General features: G+C 46.5%; 1 protein-coding gene across 3 annotated transcripts in view; it reads right to left on the bottom strand.

Annotated features, from left to right (window-relative positions):
* MYH10 (myosin heavy chain 10) overlaps window positions 1-20,807 on the bottom strand; it is a 97,083-nt gene that overhangs the window by 20,296 nt on the left and 55,980 nt on the right. Inside the window, exons 5-24 of one of the 3 annotated variants that reach the window (XM_069750654.1) lie at window positions 16,219-16,321; window positions 15,688-15,717; window positions 15,062-15,079; window positions 12,230-12,322; window positions 11,634-11,697; window positions 10,270-10,368; window positions 10,048-10,191; window positions 9,801-9,896; window positions 6,784-6,902; window positions 6,201-6,353; window positions 5,463-5,636; window positions 4,895-5,068; window positions 4,468-4,582; window positions 3,782-3,975; window positions 3,198-3,319; window positions 2,877-2,946; window positions 2,641-2,801; window positions 601-709; window positions 384-515; window positions 65-271 (exon numbers count right to left, since the gene is read on the bottom strand). In XM_069750654.1, the coding sequence (XP_069606755.1) occupies window positions 65-271; window positions 384-515; window positions 601-709; window positions 2,641-2,801; window positions 2,877-2,946; window positions 3,198-3,319; window positions 3,782-3,975; window positions 4,468-4,582; window positions 4,895-5,068; window positions 5,463-5,636; window positions 6,201-6,353; window positions 6,784-6,902; window positions 9,801-9,896; window positions 10,048-10,191; window positions 10,270-10,368; window positions 11,634-11,697; window positions 12,230-12,322; window positions 15,062-15,079; window positions 15,688-15,717; window positions 16,219-16,321 (2,377 nt within the window). The remainder of the gene's footprint in view (window positions 1-64; window positions 272-383; window positions 516-600; window positions 710-2,640; window positions 2,802-2,876; window positions 2,947-3,197; window positions 3,320-3,781; window positions 3,976-4,467; window positions 4,583-4,894; window positions 5,069-5,462; window positions 5,637-6,200; window positions 6,354-6,783; window positions 6,903-9,800; window positions 9,897-10,047; window positions 10,192-10,269; window positions 10,369-11,633; window positions 11,698-12,229; window positions 12,323-15,061; window positions 15,080-15,687; window positions 15,718-16,218; window positions 16,322-20,807) is intronic. The other 2 variants (XM_069750655.1, XM_069750656.1) reach the window with 2 other exon arrangements.

Genomic DNA, 20,807 nt, shown 5'->3' with positions numbered 1-20,807 from the left:
GAGAAACATCTCATGTGTGACTGGTGTGCCAGCATGAATGACGCTGGTTCTTAGGGGTTCATACCTGGATGTGGGATTGCATCTTTTTCTTCTCATTCTGCAGGACTTGGTTCCTCTCCTCTTCTTCCTCCATACGGATCTCCAGATCTCTAAGGATCTCTTCCAGTTCTTGTTTCTTTACAGCGAGACGGGCCCTCATCTCCTCGGCCTCAGCAAACAGCTCAGTCTCAGCTTGAAGCTGCTCCGCGAGAATGTTCTTCTCCTCTACCAACTGAAGAGGACTTTGAATTAGAGGGAGGCGACTCCAATGTCCTAGTGACCCTACCATCACTGGACCATCATGTGCTTGATAGTGTATAATCAGGTGACCCATCTTCACTTACCTGCTGGTGCTTCCTCTCCATCTCCACAAGTTCTCCCTCCACCTTACATTGCTTCTCCTTCACCTTCAACAGTTCTTCATCTTTGGCCAAAAGTTCTTCCTCCTGTCTGGTCACTTGAAGAAGTGGTTTTACCTACAAAAGGTTGTCCTTGGGTGAATACAGGGTAGCCCTGGAGACCATGTTTGGGAGATAGAATGAACCTCAGTGCAGGACTCACCTTGGTGAACAGTCTCCACCATTGCCAGTGCCGCAGTTTCAGGTAAGCCGCGCAGTTTCTCTGTAATACCTTCAGGGCGCTAAGCTGCTGCTGCTTCTTAGCAAAGGCCCTAAAGGAAGAAGGACCCACGAGATTTATCAAAACAAAAATATTGAGTAAACATGTGGTCCATATACAGTGGTGGCCAAATGATTTGAGACTGACATTTCGGTTTTCACAAAGTTTGCTTTTTCAGTTTTTACAGTAGCGATTTGCATTAATTCTAGAATATTAGGCAGAGTGATCAGGTGCATTTTAAAGTAATTGCTGGCCATGAAAATTCATTTCATGACAAAAAAACACATTTCCAGTGAATTTCAGCCAGAAAATGACCTGTTTATATCATATCAGTGATCTACTTCATTAGCTCAGGAGAAAGTGTGAACAAGGACAAGGCAGCTGACATCACTCTGTCCTGATGATTGAATTATAAGAGCAGACTGGTGCATTAGAAGTGGGCTAATTATTGAAGTTATTGTCTTCTGTTAACCCACGTTTACCATCAAGAAAACACTTGCAGTTGTCATAGCTTTGCATTAAACAGGCTTTACAGGCAAGGACATTGCTGCTTGTAAGATTGCCCCTAAATCATCTATTGGATTATCAAAGACTTCAAAGTGAGAGCTTCAGTTAAGGTACCGTCACACATAACGATATCGTTTACGATATCGTTGCTTTTTGTGACGTGGCAACGATATCGTTAAGGAAATCGTTCTGTGTGACAGCGACCAACGATCAGGCCCCTGCTGGGAGATCGTTGGTCGCTGAACAAAGTCCAGAACTTTATTTCGTCGCTGGATCTCCCGTGGACATCGCTGGATCGGCGTGTGTGACACCGATCCAGCGATGTCTTCACTGGTAACCAGGGTAAACATCGGGTTACTAAGCGCAGGGCCGCGCTTAGTAACCCGATGTTTACCCTGGTTACCAGCGTAAAAGTAAAAAAAAAAAAAAAAAACACTACATACTTACCTACAGCTGTCTGTCCCCGGCGCTGTGCTTCTCTGCACTCCTCCTGTACTGGCTGTGAGCGTCGGTCAGCCGGAAAGCAGAGCGGTGACGTCACCGCTCTGCTTTCCGGCTGCTGTGCTCACAGCCAGTACAGGAGGAGTGCAGAGAAGCTGGGCGCCGGGAACAGACAGCGGTAGGTAAGTATGTAGTGTTTGTTTTTTTTTTTACTTTTACGCTGGTAACCAGGGTAAACATCGGGTTACTAAGCGCGGCCCTGTGCTTAGTAACCCGATGTTTACCCTGGTTACCGGGGACTTCGGGATCGTTGGTCGCTGGATAGCTGTCTGTGTGACAGCTCTCCAGCGACCAAACAGCGACGCTGCAGCAATCCGGATCGTTGTCGGTATCGCTGCAGCGTCGCTTAATGTGAAGGCTCCTTTACTGTGAAAAAGGCTTCAGAGGACACTCAAGAAAGTCCAGAAAATGCCAGGGTCATCTCCTAAATAGGATTCAGCTACACCCCAGTGCAGAGCCTGCTCAGGGAAGGAAGCAGGTGGTGTCAGTGCTTCTGAGCAACAGTGAAGCAAAGGATTTTGGAGGTGGATTAGTGTCAGGAAGGGCAACAAAGAAGCCACCTCTTTCCAAGAAAAGATCAAGGACAGACTGACATTCTGTAGAAGTACATGCACTGGACGGGGGTAAGGTTATTTTCTCTGATAAAGCCCCCTTCAGACTGTTTTGGACATCCAGAAGGATGACTGCTCAAAAAAGAAAAGGTGAGCGCTAACATGAGTCCAGTTTCTGACAACAATAAAGCAGGCAGAGATCCTTTAGGTGTGGAGGCTTCATCCAACTAAAAGGTCGAAAAACACCGAAGCCGCAAAATGTGAAAACCAAAATTTGTGGCTACGACGGTCAACTTTTTATAGATGTGGATTTGGCACCTCAATCCATAGTCCAGCCATTACCCGTGCTGCCGGGCACAAGAAGCTTAAAGTTCATGATGATCACGTCGCCCACACTATTATGTCCCCCCCAATCTCTACTCACTTTCTGGCTATGTAGCCTCTGCACACCGCTTGGAAGTAGATGATAATATCCGTTATCTTCAGGTCCCGCTCTTCCTCCAAGTGCGCCAGCACACCTGCACGGAAGAAGATCTTACTCTGGCCGATCCGGAAAAGATTTGGATCCAGCTCCAGAGCCCGGATCTAATGGAAGGAGAATGGTCAGGATTATGGAAGCTTTATGGATAAAGCATTATGACACGGTCACATCTTCCTTACCATCCGCTCACAAGCCTGCTTCCCATCCATGAATCCTTTAGGGATGGCATTGGGGGTGAGAATTTCATATCTACAGAAGAACAACAAAAATATACCCATTACATATGGGTTCACTGCAAGAACCTGTGCAGCGACTTCAGGATATGTCCATGCTGGACTGACGAGCAAAGGACTGCATACTTGCTGGCAGAAATCCTGCTTTGTAGCCAAGATTTCAATATATAGTCCAGTGGAGCTGAAGTATTGCCCTTTCCACTGACACAAATCCACCCGATAAGTCCGGTGTGGACGAATCCTTTATAGTGACCGTTAATCCATTACCTTTGTCTGAACTCCTGGAAGACGATGCGGTTGGGGAACCCCTGGCGGCAGATTCGGATGCCTTCCAAAACACCATTACATCGTAGCTGGTCGAGCACCAAGTGAGGGTCCAGCTTCCCGGCCTGTGGGAGACATAAGAACGGAGTCCATCACAGGCAGCATGCGGTTTCCAACATTTAAAGGGACACTCCAGACATAACTAATAACACTGTGCCTAGACCTCCACCCCCACAGGCCCTGCATTATGCATAACACGTTATCAGATTATGTTGTGTTGCATCTTTCAGGAAAGTAAGCCCCAAGCTATGTTAAAAAAAAAAATTAAAAACCCCAGCAAATATTCGACCCGTGCCGGCTGTCTGCCAATGCTTTGACCACTGACGCAACATTAACATCACGTGCCACCAATCTCCATGAACGGCTGCAGCCGCTGTTGATGGAGAAGCGGCAGGTAGCCGGTACTGGACCCAGGGGGATGAGTGCGTAGTGTGGGGCTCTTTTCCTGAACGTGGACAACCCCTTTAAGGTATGAAAATGCCTCAGTTGAGGATGTAGAGCCTCGTGATCGCCCGACGCACACTCACCCGCTTCTCGTGGTTGGGGATTATACAGCGCACAAAGTTGGGGTTGGTGTTACGGAGCGTCGCCATGAGTTTGGTCAGCGACTCCTTGTACAGCTGCCCTACGGTCCGGAACATGCCTTTCTTGGTTTTGTATGCGGAGCCGAAGGCCGTCTCCGTCATTCCTGCCACCTGGTCAAGGCCAACGATTCGATCCACTGAAGAAAAAAGCAACAAATTAAAGGGGTGCCCTACAAGGCTTAAAGGGGATTTTTTTTCACTTCCACACTGGGTAACGCATCCTAACTGAACACGTCCACTGATCAATCATCAGAACGGCTCACCTCCCACCCAAAGCCGAAGTGAGTGGTGCTGCAGAACCTTTTATCTCTTCTTGCTGTCAGTGATTGGAAGTATTCTTCATTTTCAGAAGGTGACAACCTGATCAGATCTTTGAGACTCGCTAGGAGGAGATGACAAGATACCCAGCTTTGTAGCTGAAGAGTCTTCTCTGAAGGTAAGAGCATGTCCATTCACTGACAGCAAGGGAGACTGAAAACCTCTTAAGGAACCAATGCTATCAGCGAGTTAAGGGGTCATCGTTGGACTATCTGACAGGTTCTCTGGACATTCAGTCTAGAAGAAAATAATCACTGAATGTATGTGGAGGAGTATCAGGAGCTTATACAGCAGCCACAGGGGAGACGTACCGTCCTTCCAAAGCTCGGCCACAAACTTGTCCGTGGACTGGTGAAGCAGCGTGGCCACATTGTCATTCAGGGGATCCATGTTCTTCATGAGCCATTCATCTGCTTTATAATCCACCTGTGGGGAGAGAGAGCACTTGGTCAATGGGAAACAGAAGGTGGATCAATGTGCACACAGGTAATAGCTGTAGGGGGCCACTGGGAACAAAAATGGGGGTCTAGTGTCCTCCAACGAAATAGATCAACGGTCACATGTATGAAGCTGCTCCAGTTAAAGCCTGTGGATCTGACAAAGACGGCTGTATACAGCGATTATTGGGGTCCCACGCACTCATCGATTATCCCGTGATTGGGAAACAGCCCCATATTCTCATGGTTTGGATTCAGTCTCCGCACGGTGCAATCACCACAGTGCAGTAAAGGGACTCACCCTGCCAGCGTAATGGATGATGCAGAAGTCGGCCTTGTCCTTCAGTTGTCGTGGCTTTTGGAATTTGGAGTGGGTGCCTTGTTCCTGGACCAGTTTGTCCACAAAAGTCTTATCTGTGGCTTTGGGGAACCAGCATTCTTCATCCAGCAGAGCCAGGACCCCAGGAGGGTTAGCCTGCGGAGAACACGTATATATGAAATCAGAGATCATAGACTGAGGGACGGCCATGCAGGTACATGACAAAAACTGGATTCTAGAGGTAGAATAACTTGGAGTTTAGATTGTGAGCCCTAATAGGGACCGAAAGCGATGTCAATGCATAAAAAAAAACAATACTATGTGTGTGGTGCAGTTCTACATTTTGCCACCAGATGGCATCAAAAATTAAATCAGCTGTAAGTGCGACTGCTTGGGTTCACCATCAACTTCTATGGTGCAGGATCCCTCCTAACGAGGGTGGAGACACCATGATTATAGGTGGTTTAGTGGAATATGTTCACCCGATAAATAGTATCAAATTATCTGATATAAACGCCATAATCCAGGCAGTAACGTCTGCAGGACTTACTGGCCTCTCGATGAGGTCGATGCAGGGCTGCAAGTCCAGGCCGAAGTCTATGAAGTTCCACTCGATGCCCTCGCGCTGGTACTCCTCCTGCTCCAGGATGAACATGGTGTGGTTGAAGAGCTGCTGCAGCTTCTCGTTGGTGTAATTGATGCAGAGCTGCTCGAAAGAGTTCAGCTGAAAACGGAAGGGGAAAAAAGTGAGTGGTGCTATTAACAGAACCCAGGATTCTGCAGGTAACAAGCCCCCCTGTAAGCGCAGCCAAGATCCTATATACCGCACTGGATTCAGGTTACGTGCAGTACAGACACTCTGCCAGCAGGGGGATGTATACGATTTTATAATACAAGAACGCAGCTCTGGAAGTGACTAGAGCACAGGTCAAGCTACTTGATAAGGAAATATCCTTGCAAATTTACATGTAGATTATATAAGGACCTGCGTGTAATATCCAGCAGATAACGGAGCATCATGTTCTGCAGTATATTGGATTATCGAATTATATAATAACCCAGCACTGAGGACACGTGAGTCCTATTGGCATAAATCACTAACAGATGACCCACCCCGGGACCAAGATTTAGTGGTGCAGACGCAAAATTAAAGGAGAACTGAGTTTAGAATTTAGTAAAAGGTCTTCACTAATAAGATGACTGTCTGGACGGATAACCTGGAATCTGTGGTGCTACAACTCCCATCATTTGCTTTTATTTCTATAGATTCTGATCTCAAAAAACAAACCTCGAAGATCTCAAAGCCGGCGATGTCCAGGATGCCGATGAAGGAGGCTCCTTGGCGCTTGGTTCGGTCCAAGGCTTTGTTGATCCGATGGACTAGCCAGCGGAAGAGTCGCTCGTAGGTTGCCTTGGCCAAAGCTTCTATGGCAAAGTCCGCCTGAAATGGAGAATAAAACAGTCATCACTGCTATCTAGCTCCGGTCTGTATTAGCACGTCCCTCCAGCTTTGATTATAATCTATAACATCGGACTTCATCTAATATGACACTTTCATATTCATAAGGGCATAAATAAAAAAATATTCTCACTACCTGCAGTGGCCACCAGGGAGAGCTCACTGCATACGAATCCATACAGCTTCCGTTAGGCTAAACATGCAGGAAGCTCCCCCTGGTGGTGGCTGGAGGCAGTAAAATTTCATATTACTACGATAGGTTATTTCAGCTTACACTTACAGCAAACATTCCTCCACAATCATTTATAGAACTTCTGAGATGCCCGGATCGAACCTCAGATACAGGACTATTGGAGGTGCCCAATTCATAGCCTCCTCTGCTGGCGTCATGCCCATGTTGGCCTAGGCTCACCTGCTCCTTTGTCTGTGCCTTCTGCACGTAGTCCCGGCCCACTTTGATGCGAGGAGTGAGGATCGCTCGGGTGAACTCCATGACGTTCATGCCCAGCAGATGGCAGAGTTTCTGCGCGGCTGGAAAGAGAAGGCAGGATGATGCACCTGGTTGATGTCGAACATGTAGCTCACCTTCCCGTAACCCCCACAGGCAGAAAACGTCCGGCACTAAGGGGACGTGTTGGGGGGCTTCAGAGGTAAATCGCTATCAGCTGCTGATGATCAGCCCCTCGCTTTCGGCTTACTAATAGCCTACAAGAAAAGATCTGGCCCATATCTGCTGAACGCTGCTCTAACAAGGGCTTGAACTTGGTTACTGCATGTATTGTGACGACATCCAAAAACTGGCTCCAAATCTCTCTGATGTTATGTCACCTACAAGTGTGTCACCAGCCTATCTTGGCTTTGCAGAATGGCTGAGATCAGGGTCACAGGCGTACAAATACCTGCGAAATGTCAGGTCTGTCCATTCTATGTGCAGCCCTTTCTAAAAAATCTCAATATAACTTATTATTTTGGATTTGACCAAGTTGCAACGTTTTTGGTGAAGCGGAGCCACATCGCTAAAAGGTAAGCATTAATGGTAAAGGCTTCCCGTATAGAGTTTTTGGGGGGCACCGTTATTGCTCTCTGTCTCCCAAAAGAGTCAATAATTAGCTGACATGCTACCAATGAATCAATACTATAAGGCACTGTGTCACCAGCCTATCTTGACCCTGCAGAATAGTTGAGATGAGGCTGAGATAGGCCCATAAATGTGCATTAAGGAGCCCATTATCATTTTATGTACAGCACCTCAAAGGTTTAAATTGGGAGTCAGTTAACATCCTGTTACTTAAATGTCATTATTAAAAGGAAGTGCGTCACCAGCCTATTTTGGCTTTGTAGAAAGGGTGCGATGAGGCTGAAAGTGTTACAGATATTTGCGGTTTGGAGCCACTCATTTTATGTGCAGCTCCTTAAAGGCATGAATTAAAGGGTCAGTTGACAGACTTATCTAAACACCAATAAGGAATGAGCAGGTAGCCTATCTTGGCTCTGCAAAATGGCTAAGAGGAGTTTTGGACACAAATATATGTGTTTTGTGGGCCCTATTTATTCTATGAACCACTTCTAAAACTGACCCTATGTAGCAATTCCTTATGTGCTGTATTAAGGACTGGGATTGGAGCCATGCAGGATCTTCCCGAAGTTTTTAAAAAATTTGGCCTGATTAAATAGGTAAATATTATAGGACAGGATTCCTGGGGGAGGGTACCTGCACAACTATAGGGCAACTGCACTCACGAACCTCCCCCCTTAAAGTGTGCATTGAGGGGGTCAGTTGACATTCTGGTATTAATAAGTCAATATAAGGAAGTGTCGCCAGCCTATCTTGGCTCTGCAGAATGGTTGAGATGAGGCCGAGAGGCGCACATATGTGCATTAAGGAGCCTATCATTTTATGTACAGCCCCTTACAAGGTGTAAATTAAGAGTCAGTTAACACCCTGTTACCTAAAAGTTTAATATTAAAAGGAAACAGGTCACCGGCCTATTTTGGCTCTGCAGGAAGGATGTGATGAGGCAGAGTGTGGTACAGGGATGTGCAGTATGGCGCCACTTATTTTATGTGCAGCCCCTTAGAGGTGTTAAAGGGTCAGTGGACAAACGTATCTCTACGTCAGTAAGGATTGAGCAACCAGCCTGTCTTGGCTCTGAGAAATGGTTCACATGAGGCTCAGAAGGGTACAAGTTATATGTATTATGGAGCCCTCCTTAACTTTTTGCAGATACTGAAAAAAATTGTCCCAGTTTAACCCTTTGTACTTGGCAAATGACGATGTCCTAACAAAAATTTATCCTGACAGCAAACTTCTCAAAATCTCCACTTGCATCAAGAAGTAGACTTTGAAGACGTCAGCTTCTTTCAGCTCGGATCTGAGCAAGATCAGAAAGTTCTGTGACTTCCGAGTTTGCTATGTGCTTGGAAAGGAAAGTCTCTGGGGAAATCATGCATAGCGCAGGCCTGAAGTAACCGATATTAAATTACTGTCTTTCCAGCACGCCAGAAATGAAGGTGAACCTATGCAAGAGTGGAATGAGTACAAGTCGGAGGCAGGCAGCTGCATCGGGTTGGCAGATCCAGATGGGCTACAGTGCTGGATTATCAGATATTCTAGATTATCAGATGGACCCAGGATAATAAAAAAAAAAAACAGATGATCTACAACTTCCAACATGCTGGGAGTTGAAGTTTCACCACAGTTGAACTGCATAAAACTGATCAATGGGACCTAGAAGGGCGCTTTATTGATGAGGGTGGTCGCTGTCTGCTGCGGAGAGATCTGTGACAACATGGCTGCTGGACCCAGGCCTGTAATAGATTCCTGTACCGGGGGAAACAATAGGTTAGAGGGTCCAGCGAGCGATTTTCTTTGGCTCACACACATCCCTCGGGGTTTGGCTGCAGATTCTTGGCCTCTGCTCCTTTCTCCACAGTCCGGACCCAATGAAAATAAACACCAAGAACACGCTACGTACCTTCAACCTCCATCCCCACAACTTCTGGAGACTGATTAGACGCAAATTATGGTGGTCAGGGGGGAATTATGCAAACCGTGAATAATCAACGCTGAGGTGCCGTTAGGGATAATACGAAAAATATGAAGTGCTGGACCTGGTGTTCCCTATGAAAACCCAACATGGCAGCTGGGGGTCATCATTGAAACATATCAGGATGCAGCTTTAAATAGCAATTTCCAAACACAGGCAGAAAGATGATTTGCGTGGGGCATTGAGCAGGAAGTGTTGTCATGGGCACACAGGCTTGGAAGGTGTTAAGAAAACTGCGATGAGTGGGCATACCCACTTGCACCACATTCCCCCCCCCCCCTCCTCCCCATCACACAGAGTGGGGTCTGCTCAATGAGATGTGTCATAGACCCCAACAACCAGCGATCTGCTCTTGAATATTGCTAGTGCAGACTCCACCAACCTGTGTTCTCCGGCATGGATGCCTGATCTGTGTTCCTCTCCTTCTTGAAGACGATGTTTCCGAACTGAAGAACCGCAGAGACGACCTTGAGCATCGCTGAGCGAGGAGAGGAGACAGGAAATATGGGGGTGAGACAAGATATACAACCAATTTATTCCCTGGGCCAACAGTCTCCAACCTATGGATCTTCAGTTGTGGAGACAAACTCTCGGCATGCCCTGATGGAAGAATATCAGATCTTACTTACACAGTATCTCATCATGAGAGAAGCCCATGATGTGCATGGCCTCCATGGTCTCCTGAAAGTTGTCCTTGTCCTGCTGCCCAGGAATTGGTACATAACCATTAGAGACAAATCTGTAGTTGTTGAAGCCCTCCAGCAGCAGATCCGCTACAGACAGAGAGAAAGTCAAAGGGTTGGTGACTGCCACAAAGGTCTGCTCCATCTGCTCCAGTGATGAAGACTTACACTTCAGGTGTTCCCCCGATCCTGCAAGCAGCTGGTAGAAGATATGGAAGGTCCTCTCGTCCTTGGCCTGTCGGATGGCTCGAGACTTTTCAAGCAAGTCTGGAGGACTGGCGTCAAGGAGTTTACCACGTGAAAAGCAGGTGTTTTTTGGGAGATCCTGACAACCGGTAGGATTGTCCAATGTCCCAATCCGGATGACAGAAGTCTACTCCATCAGCTTTAAAAATTACTGGTGGTGTCGCTTCTGGAAGAAGGCAGCCATGTTTTATTGATTTGGATGCTCCCGTTTAGTGGCTTTCTGCAATGCGGATGACCGGTAGACACAGCCCCCTTATGGCCGACCGGTAGACACAGCCCCCTTTATGGCCGGTCGGCGGACGCAGCCTCACCCCCAAGGCCAACCAGCGGACGCAGCCCCAACCAGCGGACGGAGCCCCCACCCCCAACCAGCGGACGCAGGCCCAAAAGTCAGATGCAGCCGCCCGCCCCCAAACCGACCGGCGGTCACAGCCTCCCGAGGCCGCACAGCGACCGAGGTCGAGAGGCAGCTGGGTTTGATACTTTGGGCCCGAGTTAGTGCTAAATATTACTCCAGCCCACACAGCGGCAGCTATAGCCATCCATAGATCAGGAATATACCTGTCTCACCCCTTCTCATCTCCAGCCCAGCATAGTGTTAAACCCGCACCGGAGAGAAGTGCACTGGTTTTAATTAAGGAAAGCTGAATTTCATCTTAAACTTGGCGCTGAGAGGAATCCGAGGAATGGGATTTAATTTCCCTGCCGTAGAGAGATTTTTTGCTGAGAAATGCCACAGGTTGGCTCGTGTTCCCACCACGGTGTCCCTACTAATAACACCCTGTGGCATAACATATAAACACTGAATCCTGGCGGTAACACGAGATAAGGAGCACACGAGATTCCGGCCTCGCACGATCCCTTATCCGAGGACATTTGGGGGGGATGGGGGGGCAGTGCTCCTGTAAATGAGGTGAAACTCTCACAGGGGAAAGCATAGTAGGTGTCCACTGCTTCAGTCTGATCTGATGAATGTGTGACCAAAAACCTTCTGCTTCTACCAGGAAACCATCAGCAAGCATGCCGACAGAGCTCATGGTGTGAACACCCCAATAACATGACAAGATTAAACTATGAACAACAAAGGTGGAGTGGTCACCATTGGTGGCATTATAGGGGTTCTGTAGTCCTCGCTCCAGTCACATCATGGGGGCGAGTGACTATTTTAGGAAGTTCTCAGTGAAGAGCCATAGTTGCGTGTATAACGGACGCCATAAACTTGCTGTAATGGACTCTCGGCATTTCAAGGGGCAGCAAGGCCAGGCGAGAGTGAAGGAAAAGGATACATGTCTCGATATTGGCACCTACGATGTAACCGGTCACATCAAAGTTTATCCGGATGAATTTGCCCTGGAGTAAAAGGGGGAGAAGGACAAAAATTAAAATCCCTCCTGATGATTAAAATGGGCGATCCAACGCTGCACACTCCCGCATCCGGAGGCAAACGGGGCAGATATATGGTCACCGGCCACGCTCACCTTCCGATGTGGAAGTATGTGGTTTCGGATTACCACTTTTAGTTTGTTGAAGACATTTCAGTAATCATCACAATTCCTTAGACTCATCAATGAAAACGGGGGGCAGCGGATGAGGGGGCTCACAACCCCGCCTTGCACATTAGGCTTTCATTTCAGACAGGCAGCACTGTCATGTAAGCAGGTGGCGTCAGGACAAGGGTGTCTCTGCGGGAAGGATTACCTAGAAGGAACCGGACACTGCCCGGACTAAGATTCTGCAAGAGCTTTACATCACAGAATCACGGGCCTTCGTCACCAGCAAAGCAAAAGCAGCGGCCCCATCAGGCCAAGTGTCAATCAGCAAGGCTCCTCGACATGAGAGCTGTATGTACGGCCAGCCATGACCCAAAACCCCGGCCACTTACAAAGCGGGATGAGTTGTCGTTCTTGACCGTCTTGGCATTCCCGAAAGACTCTAGGATGGGGTTGGCTTGCAGCAGCTGGCGCTCTAATTCCCCCTAGAAAGAAAATATAAATTAAATCACATGTTTATACATAGACATAGGCATCATGGGAACTTGCAAAGATCAGGGGGCTTCAGAAAAGCAAGAATAAGTATCAGACATTATTTTCTGCATCAATACTTTGATTTAGTTCCCTGAAGTTACCACTAGAGGGAGGTCTGCACCTAAATAATGACTCAGTCTTCAGTTCGCTACAAAGCGCCCTCTGGTGGTGGTGGAGGTAGCCAGAATTTTATTATTTAACTTCAATGTTTCAGCCTTTTGATTTAGGGTTATATTTTTTTCCAGATTTTCTTCTTATTATGGTCACCACAGCAGTTGTAATTATCTGCAGATCTTTGAGGGGACTATCTGAAATGGCCACTACCAAATCATCCATAACACGGCATCCAAATCTACATCCTCGATTCTATATTCCTGTATTACTAAGTGAAACTGTAATTCAGGAGTCTGGAAAAGCTTGGTGACAATCATGGTACTGGCATGCTTTCCCAGAAACAGAAAAAACTAAACTGAGCAGGAATAGCAGCAAGATGAGTTATTCCCATTGCTGATTCCTGGCCCCCTCCCCCACACAAAACCTCAGTCACGATTAACGAGCTGTCACCACAGGGCTGCAGCGCCTGTCCTCCCCCACAATACCTCTGTGTAAGCGACAGCGCAGAACACGGGAGAAGCACGACACGTAAATGAACGAGAAATCAACCATATTGTACCCCCTCACACCCGCCACAGCAGATCACCTGGGGCCCAAAAGCCTTTGTACATAACAATAGCTGTTATCAAGCCTGCAGGTGAGCCCCGGGAATTATGGGAAGGTTATTGGAGTCTCAAGCTGCAGAGGAAGAACCCTGCAGAGCCTTAGTACTGAGGGGGCGGACTGGAAAAACACCACCACCACCACATTACTTATCCTGTACTGATCCTGCGTTACATCCTGTATTATACTCAAGAGCTGCACTCACTATTCTGCTGGTGCAGTCACTGTGTACATACATTACATTACTTATCCTGTACTGATCCTGCGTTACATCCTGTATTATACTCCAGAGCTGCACTCACTATTCTGCTGGTGCAGTCAGTGTGTACATACATTACATTACTTATTCTGTACTGATCCTGAGTTACATCCTGTATTATACCCCAGAGCTGCAACCAATATTCTGCTGGTACAGTCACTGTGTACATACATGACTAATCCTGTACTGATCCTGAGTTACATCCTGTATTATACCCCAGAGCTGCACTCGCTATTCTGCTGGTGCAGTCACTGTGTACATACATTACATTACTGATCCTGTACTGATCCTGAATTACATCCTGTATTATACTCCAGAGCTGCACTCACTATTCTGCTGGTGCAGTCACTGTGTACATACATTACATTACTTATTCTGTACTGATCCTGAGTTACAGCCTGTATTATACTCCAGAGCTGCACTCACTATTCTGCTGGTGCAGTCACTGTGTACATACATTACATTACTTATTCTGTACTGATCCTGAGTTACAGCCTGTATTATACTCCAGAGCTGCACTCACTATTCTGCTGGTGCAGTCACTGTGTACATACATTACATTACTTATTCTGTACTGATCCTGAGTTACAGCCTGTATTATACCCCAGAGCTGCACTCACTATTCTGCTGGTGCAGTCACTGTGTACATACATTACATTACTTATTCTGTACTGATCCTGAATTACATCCTGTATTATACTCCAGAGCTGCACTCACTATTCTGCTGGTGGAGTCACTGTGTACATACATTACATTACTTATTCTGTACTGATCCTGAATTACATCCTGTATTATACTCCAGAGCTGCACTCACTATTCTGCTGGTGCAGTCACTGTGTACATACATTACTGATCCTGTACTGATCCTGAGTTACATCCTGTATTATATTCCAGAGCTGCACTCACTATTCTGCTGGTGCAGTCACTATGTACATACATTACATTACTTATCCTGTACTGATCCTGAGTTACAACCTGTATTATACCCCAGAGCTGTACTCCCTATTCTGCTGGTTCAGTCACTGTGTACATACATTACTGATCCTGTACTGATCCTGAGTTACATCCTGTATTATACTCCAGAGCCACACTCATAATTCAGCCATTTTTTGAATTTCCATCTGTCCTGATGTAGTAAGGTTTGAGGCTCACTTAGTTGGCTTCCTTTTAGCGGAGGTAGTGGCCCCATTATCTCAGCTTTGACAGTGCACATTCTTTTCCCTTTTAATTAAATCCACAGCTTTGGGGGGAAATAAAAGAGACCAAAAACACGATTCTTGGGCTTTCTTCTCACTTTACGCCTGCTGTAAAGTTCACCTACCCCTTCTCCCTGGAGGAACTGCGCCAGTTCTTACCCTACAGGTGCAAGTGGCCATTTTGGAATAGACCATTAATAACAGGGGGAGCAACATTACGCATTTTGCAGCAATTTTTTTGAGTAGGTTAGTGACAGAAGGCAAGCAAAACCCTAGACCTCAAGATTTACCAACCAGTCGGGGGAAGGGGAGAAAAGTTAGAAAAATGTCGGGAAAGGTGAAGTTAGACAGGAGAAAGGCAGAGCTTGGCATGCAGAGCGAGGACGGAGGTGAAATGATAGCGGGATATGAGGTCGGGCAGGGATGGGGGTGAGGGGAGGAATGAAAAGAGCATGAGAAATAAAAAAAATCAGGTGGCGGGTAAGTGTCGGGTGAGGGGAGAGCTACATGCTACTCACATACAACAAGGATCCACTCTGTAGTTTTACAAAATGACAGTGGGGGGAAAAAAAATACGTTAATGGTTATGATTTATGCAGCACACCAAATTCAACACAGGGATTAGAGTAATACATTAAGGCTTTCCAGAAGAAACCCCCCTCCTCCCACCATGATCGAAGGGTAAGGGTGGCAGGTGCGGTCAAAAGTAAAATGCAAACTTTCCTTCCATGTGACATCCCCCTATCAGCACAACATGGCTTCCAGAGGGGGTTGTCACCCTGTTCTCACAGTCTATGGCAAAGGTGGAAAAGATCTGGCCAACACCTGCCCACACCAGGAGTGGGCACCCAAGAGTGTTAGGATGAGGTGAGCACCGAGAACGGAATGGTTACGGAGCTAATGATGCTAGAAGTGAGATATATGAAGCTGGAAACGTCCTCGTAGGTACAGAGAGAGAGAGGTGGGTGAGGATAGAGAAAACGGGGGAAGATATGCCACCAGTCACCTCCTTAAGATGCAGGCGGCCAATTCAGGAGCAGATAACGGACGCCAACAAATTGGCCACCTGCATGAGACAAAATGGAAGGAAAAGAAAAAAAGGACAAGGAAGGGGGGAGACGGGACGAGGAGGAAATCCACTTGCCTGATGTTTGATGGGTTTAGGGGATTCCGTCTGTTACGACAAACAAATAAAAACAAGTTAGCAACGAGGCAGTTAATTATTGACGGGCAGTGCCAAGACCACTCCAAAAACATGACTCGTGGAATATACACAATGATCAATGCCAACCAACGAGCAAGGCAGGGAAAACAATCAAAAACTCAACCAAGTCCTGAGCCTAAATGTCCTACTCACCAGTGGTCCTTCTCATTGTCACCACCACCCATGAAACTGTGCCAGCCTGGTCAATCTAGGTCAGCTATGAAGTACCCTGTGCCCACTTGGCTCTAGTCCCAGAAGGTGAGTAGGATCTGATGCGTTGGTTTAACTTTTCCCTCTCCGATAGAGAAAGGTGGGTCTATTTCACAGATATGAGATCTAGGAATAGATCTAACATGTCTATGCCCAGCCCTAATCTACAGGGCATGACAATAGCACGGATTGTGGGGAGCCCCACTGGTGAGGGGCAATGCTTGAGCTCAGACTACTACAGTTCTGGTCCTGGGCACTCACGGGAATCGTATGGTCCTTCTTTCCCTTGTGTGAAGATGCCACGTGTGCCAGGTATTGGATGACCTTCTTGGTATTTTCAGTCTTCCCGGCTCCAGATTCTCCTCTAAGGAAACAAATGAATCGCAACTTACCCAAAGGCCAATGAAACCCACCGACCCAGAAACACTACACATTAACTCGGCTATTGTAGCCTATGCTTCACTTTCGTGGCCATGGAAAATCCACAGCCGGTGGTGGTGGTGGGGGGAATAATGAGAGGCCAAAATCTGGCACATAGAAGTTCTGACCGCAGGCAATGATCAGATCTTTCCACTGACGGACACTAATCTTTCTCTTACCAACCTGAACCAATAGGCACCAGGGAACAATAGACTCTCCTAATGGCATTTGATATTCAAGATATTTAGGATTTTAGGGTCTGATGAGCGAAGACCATCCCAAGAAACTTTTCAATTACTTTTGCCGTCTTACAGTCACACCTCATACTTCAACTACAACCAGAGCTGTAATCGTAATTCTGTTTGCAACACTGGCTTTTCATTATACCCTGGAGTTGTGAGGCCCTGCTTGCCGGGAGTCAACAGGATACCGACAGAAATTCAGCTCTGGCTGTGACTAGAGTGTAACGCACGATCAGCATGTGATCTCCGCAACGATGGTCTGATGGCAGCGGGAGGATGATGCCGCCTGACAGCCAAGTAGTTAACAATACCGTCATCACCGGCAGATATTGCAATAAAATACTATCAGACGGCCTACTGGCTCACACCTCCCATGCCCGGCAGGGAGGATACCCTCCTTTTAAGGCAGGACTTGGGTGCAGAAACTTGGACTGACATCTTGGTACTAAAAAAGTAGAAAATGTGAGCGCCAGCGGCCCATACATCAACCAGGGGGAGATTCCTGGGCAAAGAAATGCTGAAATAATGCAGTCACTGATTTTATTACTGGGATGAAATTTATCCTGGGGGGAAGATAATGAACTTTATCCAGGCAGCTGCTAAGGTGAGACCCCGGCCAGACCAGAATGTGGGCAACACACATAGCATAGCATGGTCCACATCTGCTCCGTCCTGTCAGGCCAGAAGGCTCGCTGCAGACAGACAGACACCGGTGCTCATATGATGCTGCACAGACTACTGCACCCTAAGCCCTGAGGGAAGAAACGTCCAGAAGGGTTGTAAAAGGAAGCCGTACACCAATGACGAAGATTGTACTGCCTAATACTGAGGTACAGAGAGAAGGGCATTACAGCCACTCCTGATCTGGATCTACATCCTGTATTATACCCCAGAGCTGCACTCACTATTCTACTGGTGCTGTCACCATGTACATACTTTACATTACTTATCCTGTATAATACTCCAGAGCTGCTTTCACTATTCTGCTGGTGCACTCACTGTGTACATACATTACTTATCCTGTACTGATGCGGAGTTACATCCTGTATTATACTCCAGAGCTGCACTCACTATTCTGCTGGTGCAGTCACTGTGTACATACATTACATTAACAGAAAAAAGCAAGCAGCACAGCCCAATATCCAGAGACCGGCTTCCAGCACGGGATCCGCCATACAAAAAGGACGTCCGAAAGGAACTGGGGGTGCTCGCGTGAAAAACAGGCATGTAGCATATGAAACAAAAGAAGAAACGCGGCATCACTCACCAGTATGAATAGTTCAAATGTCCTTTATTATCATAAACAAAGAGGCATCTTCACGGCACAAGGGAGGGAGTGGAAAGGAGTGCAGTTGACGGGACAACGGCCGTTTCGCGCTACAACAGAGCACTTCTACGGGTCCATGTCAGGTAGAAAGTGACGCCAGGATAAGTAAGAGAACATGCAAAAACTCCTCCTGCGTCAACCGCCTATCAGACAACAGAAGTGCAAATGTGCAAATTAAAAACAAATAAAAGAAAAGTACAAATATGAATTGAAGTTGCAAACAGACCACAAATAGTAGATACAATTTTACAACTGAATAATCGATAGTCATATCATAATAAAAAACATCATGACGGAACAATGCTGACAAAGCAACATCGACAATGCTTATTAGTTGGAAGGGGATAAATGTCCAAAAGACTTGAAAAAAGTCAGAAAGAAAACATTTCCAAGCATATTGTCACAATTAGAGAAAAAAATATGTATGTAGATAGAATAGACCTAATAACATGAAAATATGCACAAAAGAGCGAGCTTATAAAAAAACAGACATATCGACTCGATCATTCAGGCCAGATGGACCAGTTGCTTTGGTCCGCAAAATCCACATAGCTTCTTGTCTCAATAGTATTTTATGGAGATCGCCACCCTGAACGGGCAGAGTTACCTTTTCAATACCTGCAAAGGTTAACACCTCAGGGTTCCCTCCATGAGACTCTCTGACATGACTGATCAGTCTGGGAACGCCCTTGCCATCGTAATCTAGATGCAACCCATTTATCTTTGTTATCGAAAGGTTTGAATTTCTGTATACCAGATGGTTTTGATTTTGTTTCTTTTCAGATTGATTTATTTAAAGCCACTAGGAAAATGCACTTGTACAAATTTTTTCTTTCTAGCCCTATAAAGTCAACAATGTTGGAAGGTGAACGTCCTTGTAATGTAGGACCTTAGGGCTTTAATTTGTTAATTTTCGCGAAGATGCTAAATGTCTGCTTAGCCTTATACACACAGTAGAAGACATAAAAACTCCTGGCTCGACTGTTAGTGCTCCATTTATGGGTGGGGTTTCTTCCACTTATATACCTCCGGTGTCTCCAGGTAATATGATCGACCTATTTGAAACTTTAGTTTTGAAAGATATGGAAGCTTTACTTTACAAAAAAGTGATAGCCAGCTGGAAGGATATGATCGTACGTCCCGCGGATAAAGGGGGAAAAACGGTTTTGCTACATACTGAATCTTATTTAGTGGAAGCCGATCGGCAATTGTCAGATACATCAACATATGTTAAACTATCTGAGGATCCTACTTCTAGTTTCAAGGGTGAGCTCTGCACTTTCCTCAGGAGGGCAATGGAAAATGGGATTATTACTCAAAAGAAGGCAGAAAGGCTGCTCCCTGGCTTCCCCACTAAGCCTCATTGGTACTACCTTCCTAAAGGCCCCTTCACATTAAGCGACGCTGCAGCGATACCGACAACGATCCGGATCGCTGCAGCATCGCTGTTTGGTCGCTGGAGAGCTGTCACACAGACCGCTCTCCAGCGACCAACGATGCCGGTAACCAGGGTAAACATCGGGTTACTAAGCGCAGGGCCGCGCTTAGTAACCCAATGTTTACCCTGGTTACCATCCTAAAAGTAAAAAAAACAAACACTACATACTTACCTAACGCTGTCTGTCCTCCAGCGCTGTGCTCTGCACTCCTCCTGCACTGTCTGTGTGAGCACAGCGGCCGGAAAGCAGAGCGGTGACGTCACCGCTCTGCTTTCCGGCTGACCGACGCTCACAGCCAGTACAGGAGGAGTGCAGAGCACAGCGCTGGAGGACAGACAGCGTTAGGTAAGTATGTACTGTTTGTTTTTTTTTACTTTTAGGATGGTAACCGGGGTAAACATCGGGTTACTAAGCGCGGCCCTGCGCTTAGTTACCCGATGTTTACCCTGGTTACCAGTGAAGACATCGCTGGATCGGTGTCACACACGCCGATCCAGCGACGAAATAAAGTTCTGGACTTTCTTCAGCGACCAACGATCTCCCAGCAGGGGCCTGATCGTTGGTCGCTGTCACACACAACGATTTTATTAACGATATCGTTGCTACGTCACAAAAAGCAACGATATCGTTAACAATATCGTTATGTGTGAAGGTACCTTAAGATTCATAAATCAGTGACTGCTCCCCCTGGGAGACCGATTGTATCTGGGATAGGTTCGCTCACTGAGCCACTATCCCAGTACATTGATTGGTTATTGCGTCCCCTTCTCATCGATGCCCCGTCCTACATCAAGGACACAAATTCCTTTTTGGACTATATTCAGGGCTTTGTTTGGCAGCCGGGGTTCTCCATGGCATCCATCGATGTGGTCAGCCTGTACACTAATATTCTGCAGGATCTTGGCGTAGATTCCATCAGGCGTATTCTTTGTACCACTGATAAGAGTCAGGGATATATTGATTTTGTGTGTGGAGGTTTAAATTTTATAATAGCACATAATGCCTTCACTTCCTCTGATGTATGGTACAGACAGACCACCGGGACTGCCATGGGGACCCCGGTTGCATGTACGTTCGCCAATTTGTACATGGCCGTTTTTAAAGAGGACTATATCTTTTCCCAAAATAATGCTTTCTTGAAGCATATCAAACTATTTTTGAGGTATGTCGATGATGTCTTTGTGGTGTGGGACGGGACTGAGATTGAGTTTGGATCTTTTGTTAACTATTTAAATACTTGCAATAATATGGGGATGCCTTTCACTCATAAATTTCAAGGTAACAGTCTCGAGTTTCTTGATGTGTTTGTGGAGATTGTTGACAGCAATATCTGTACATCCATTTTTTGCAAATCTATTGCTTCTAATTCTATTCTCCATTTTGATAGCTGTCACCCTTACCATACTAGAAGATCATTACCTT

This window comes from Ranitomeya imitator, chromosome 2 (genome assembly GCF_032444005.1).
Source record: "Ranitomeya imitator isolate aRanImi1 chromosome 2, aRanImi1.pri, whole genome shotgun sequence".
In the NCBI taxonomy this organism is placed as follows: Eukaryota; Metazoa; Chordata; class Amphibia; order Anura; family Dendrobatidae; genus Ranitomeya; species Ranitomeya imitator.
This window is presented reverse-complemented; position numbering and strand designations above follow the sequence as displayed.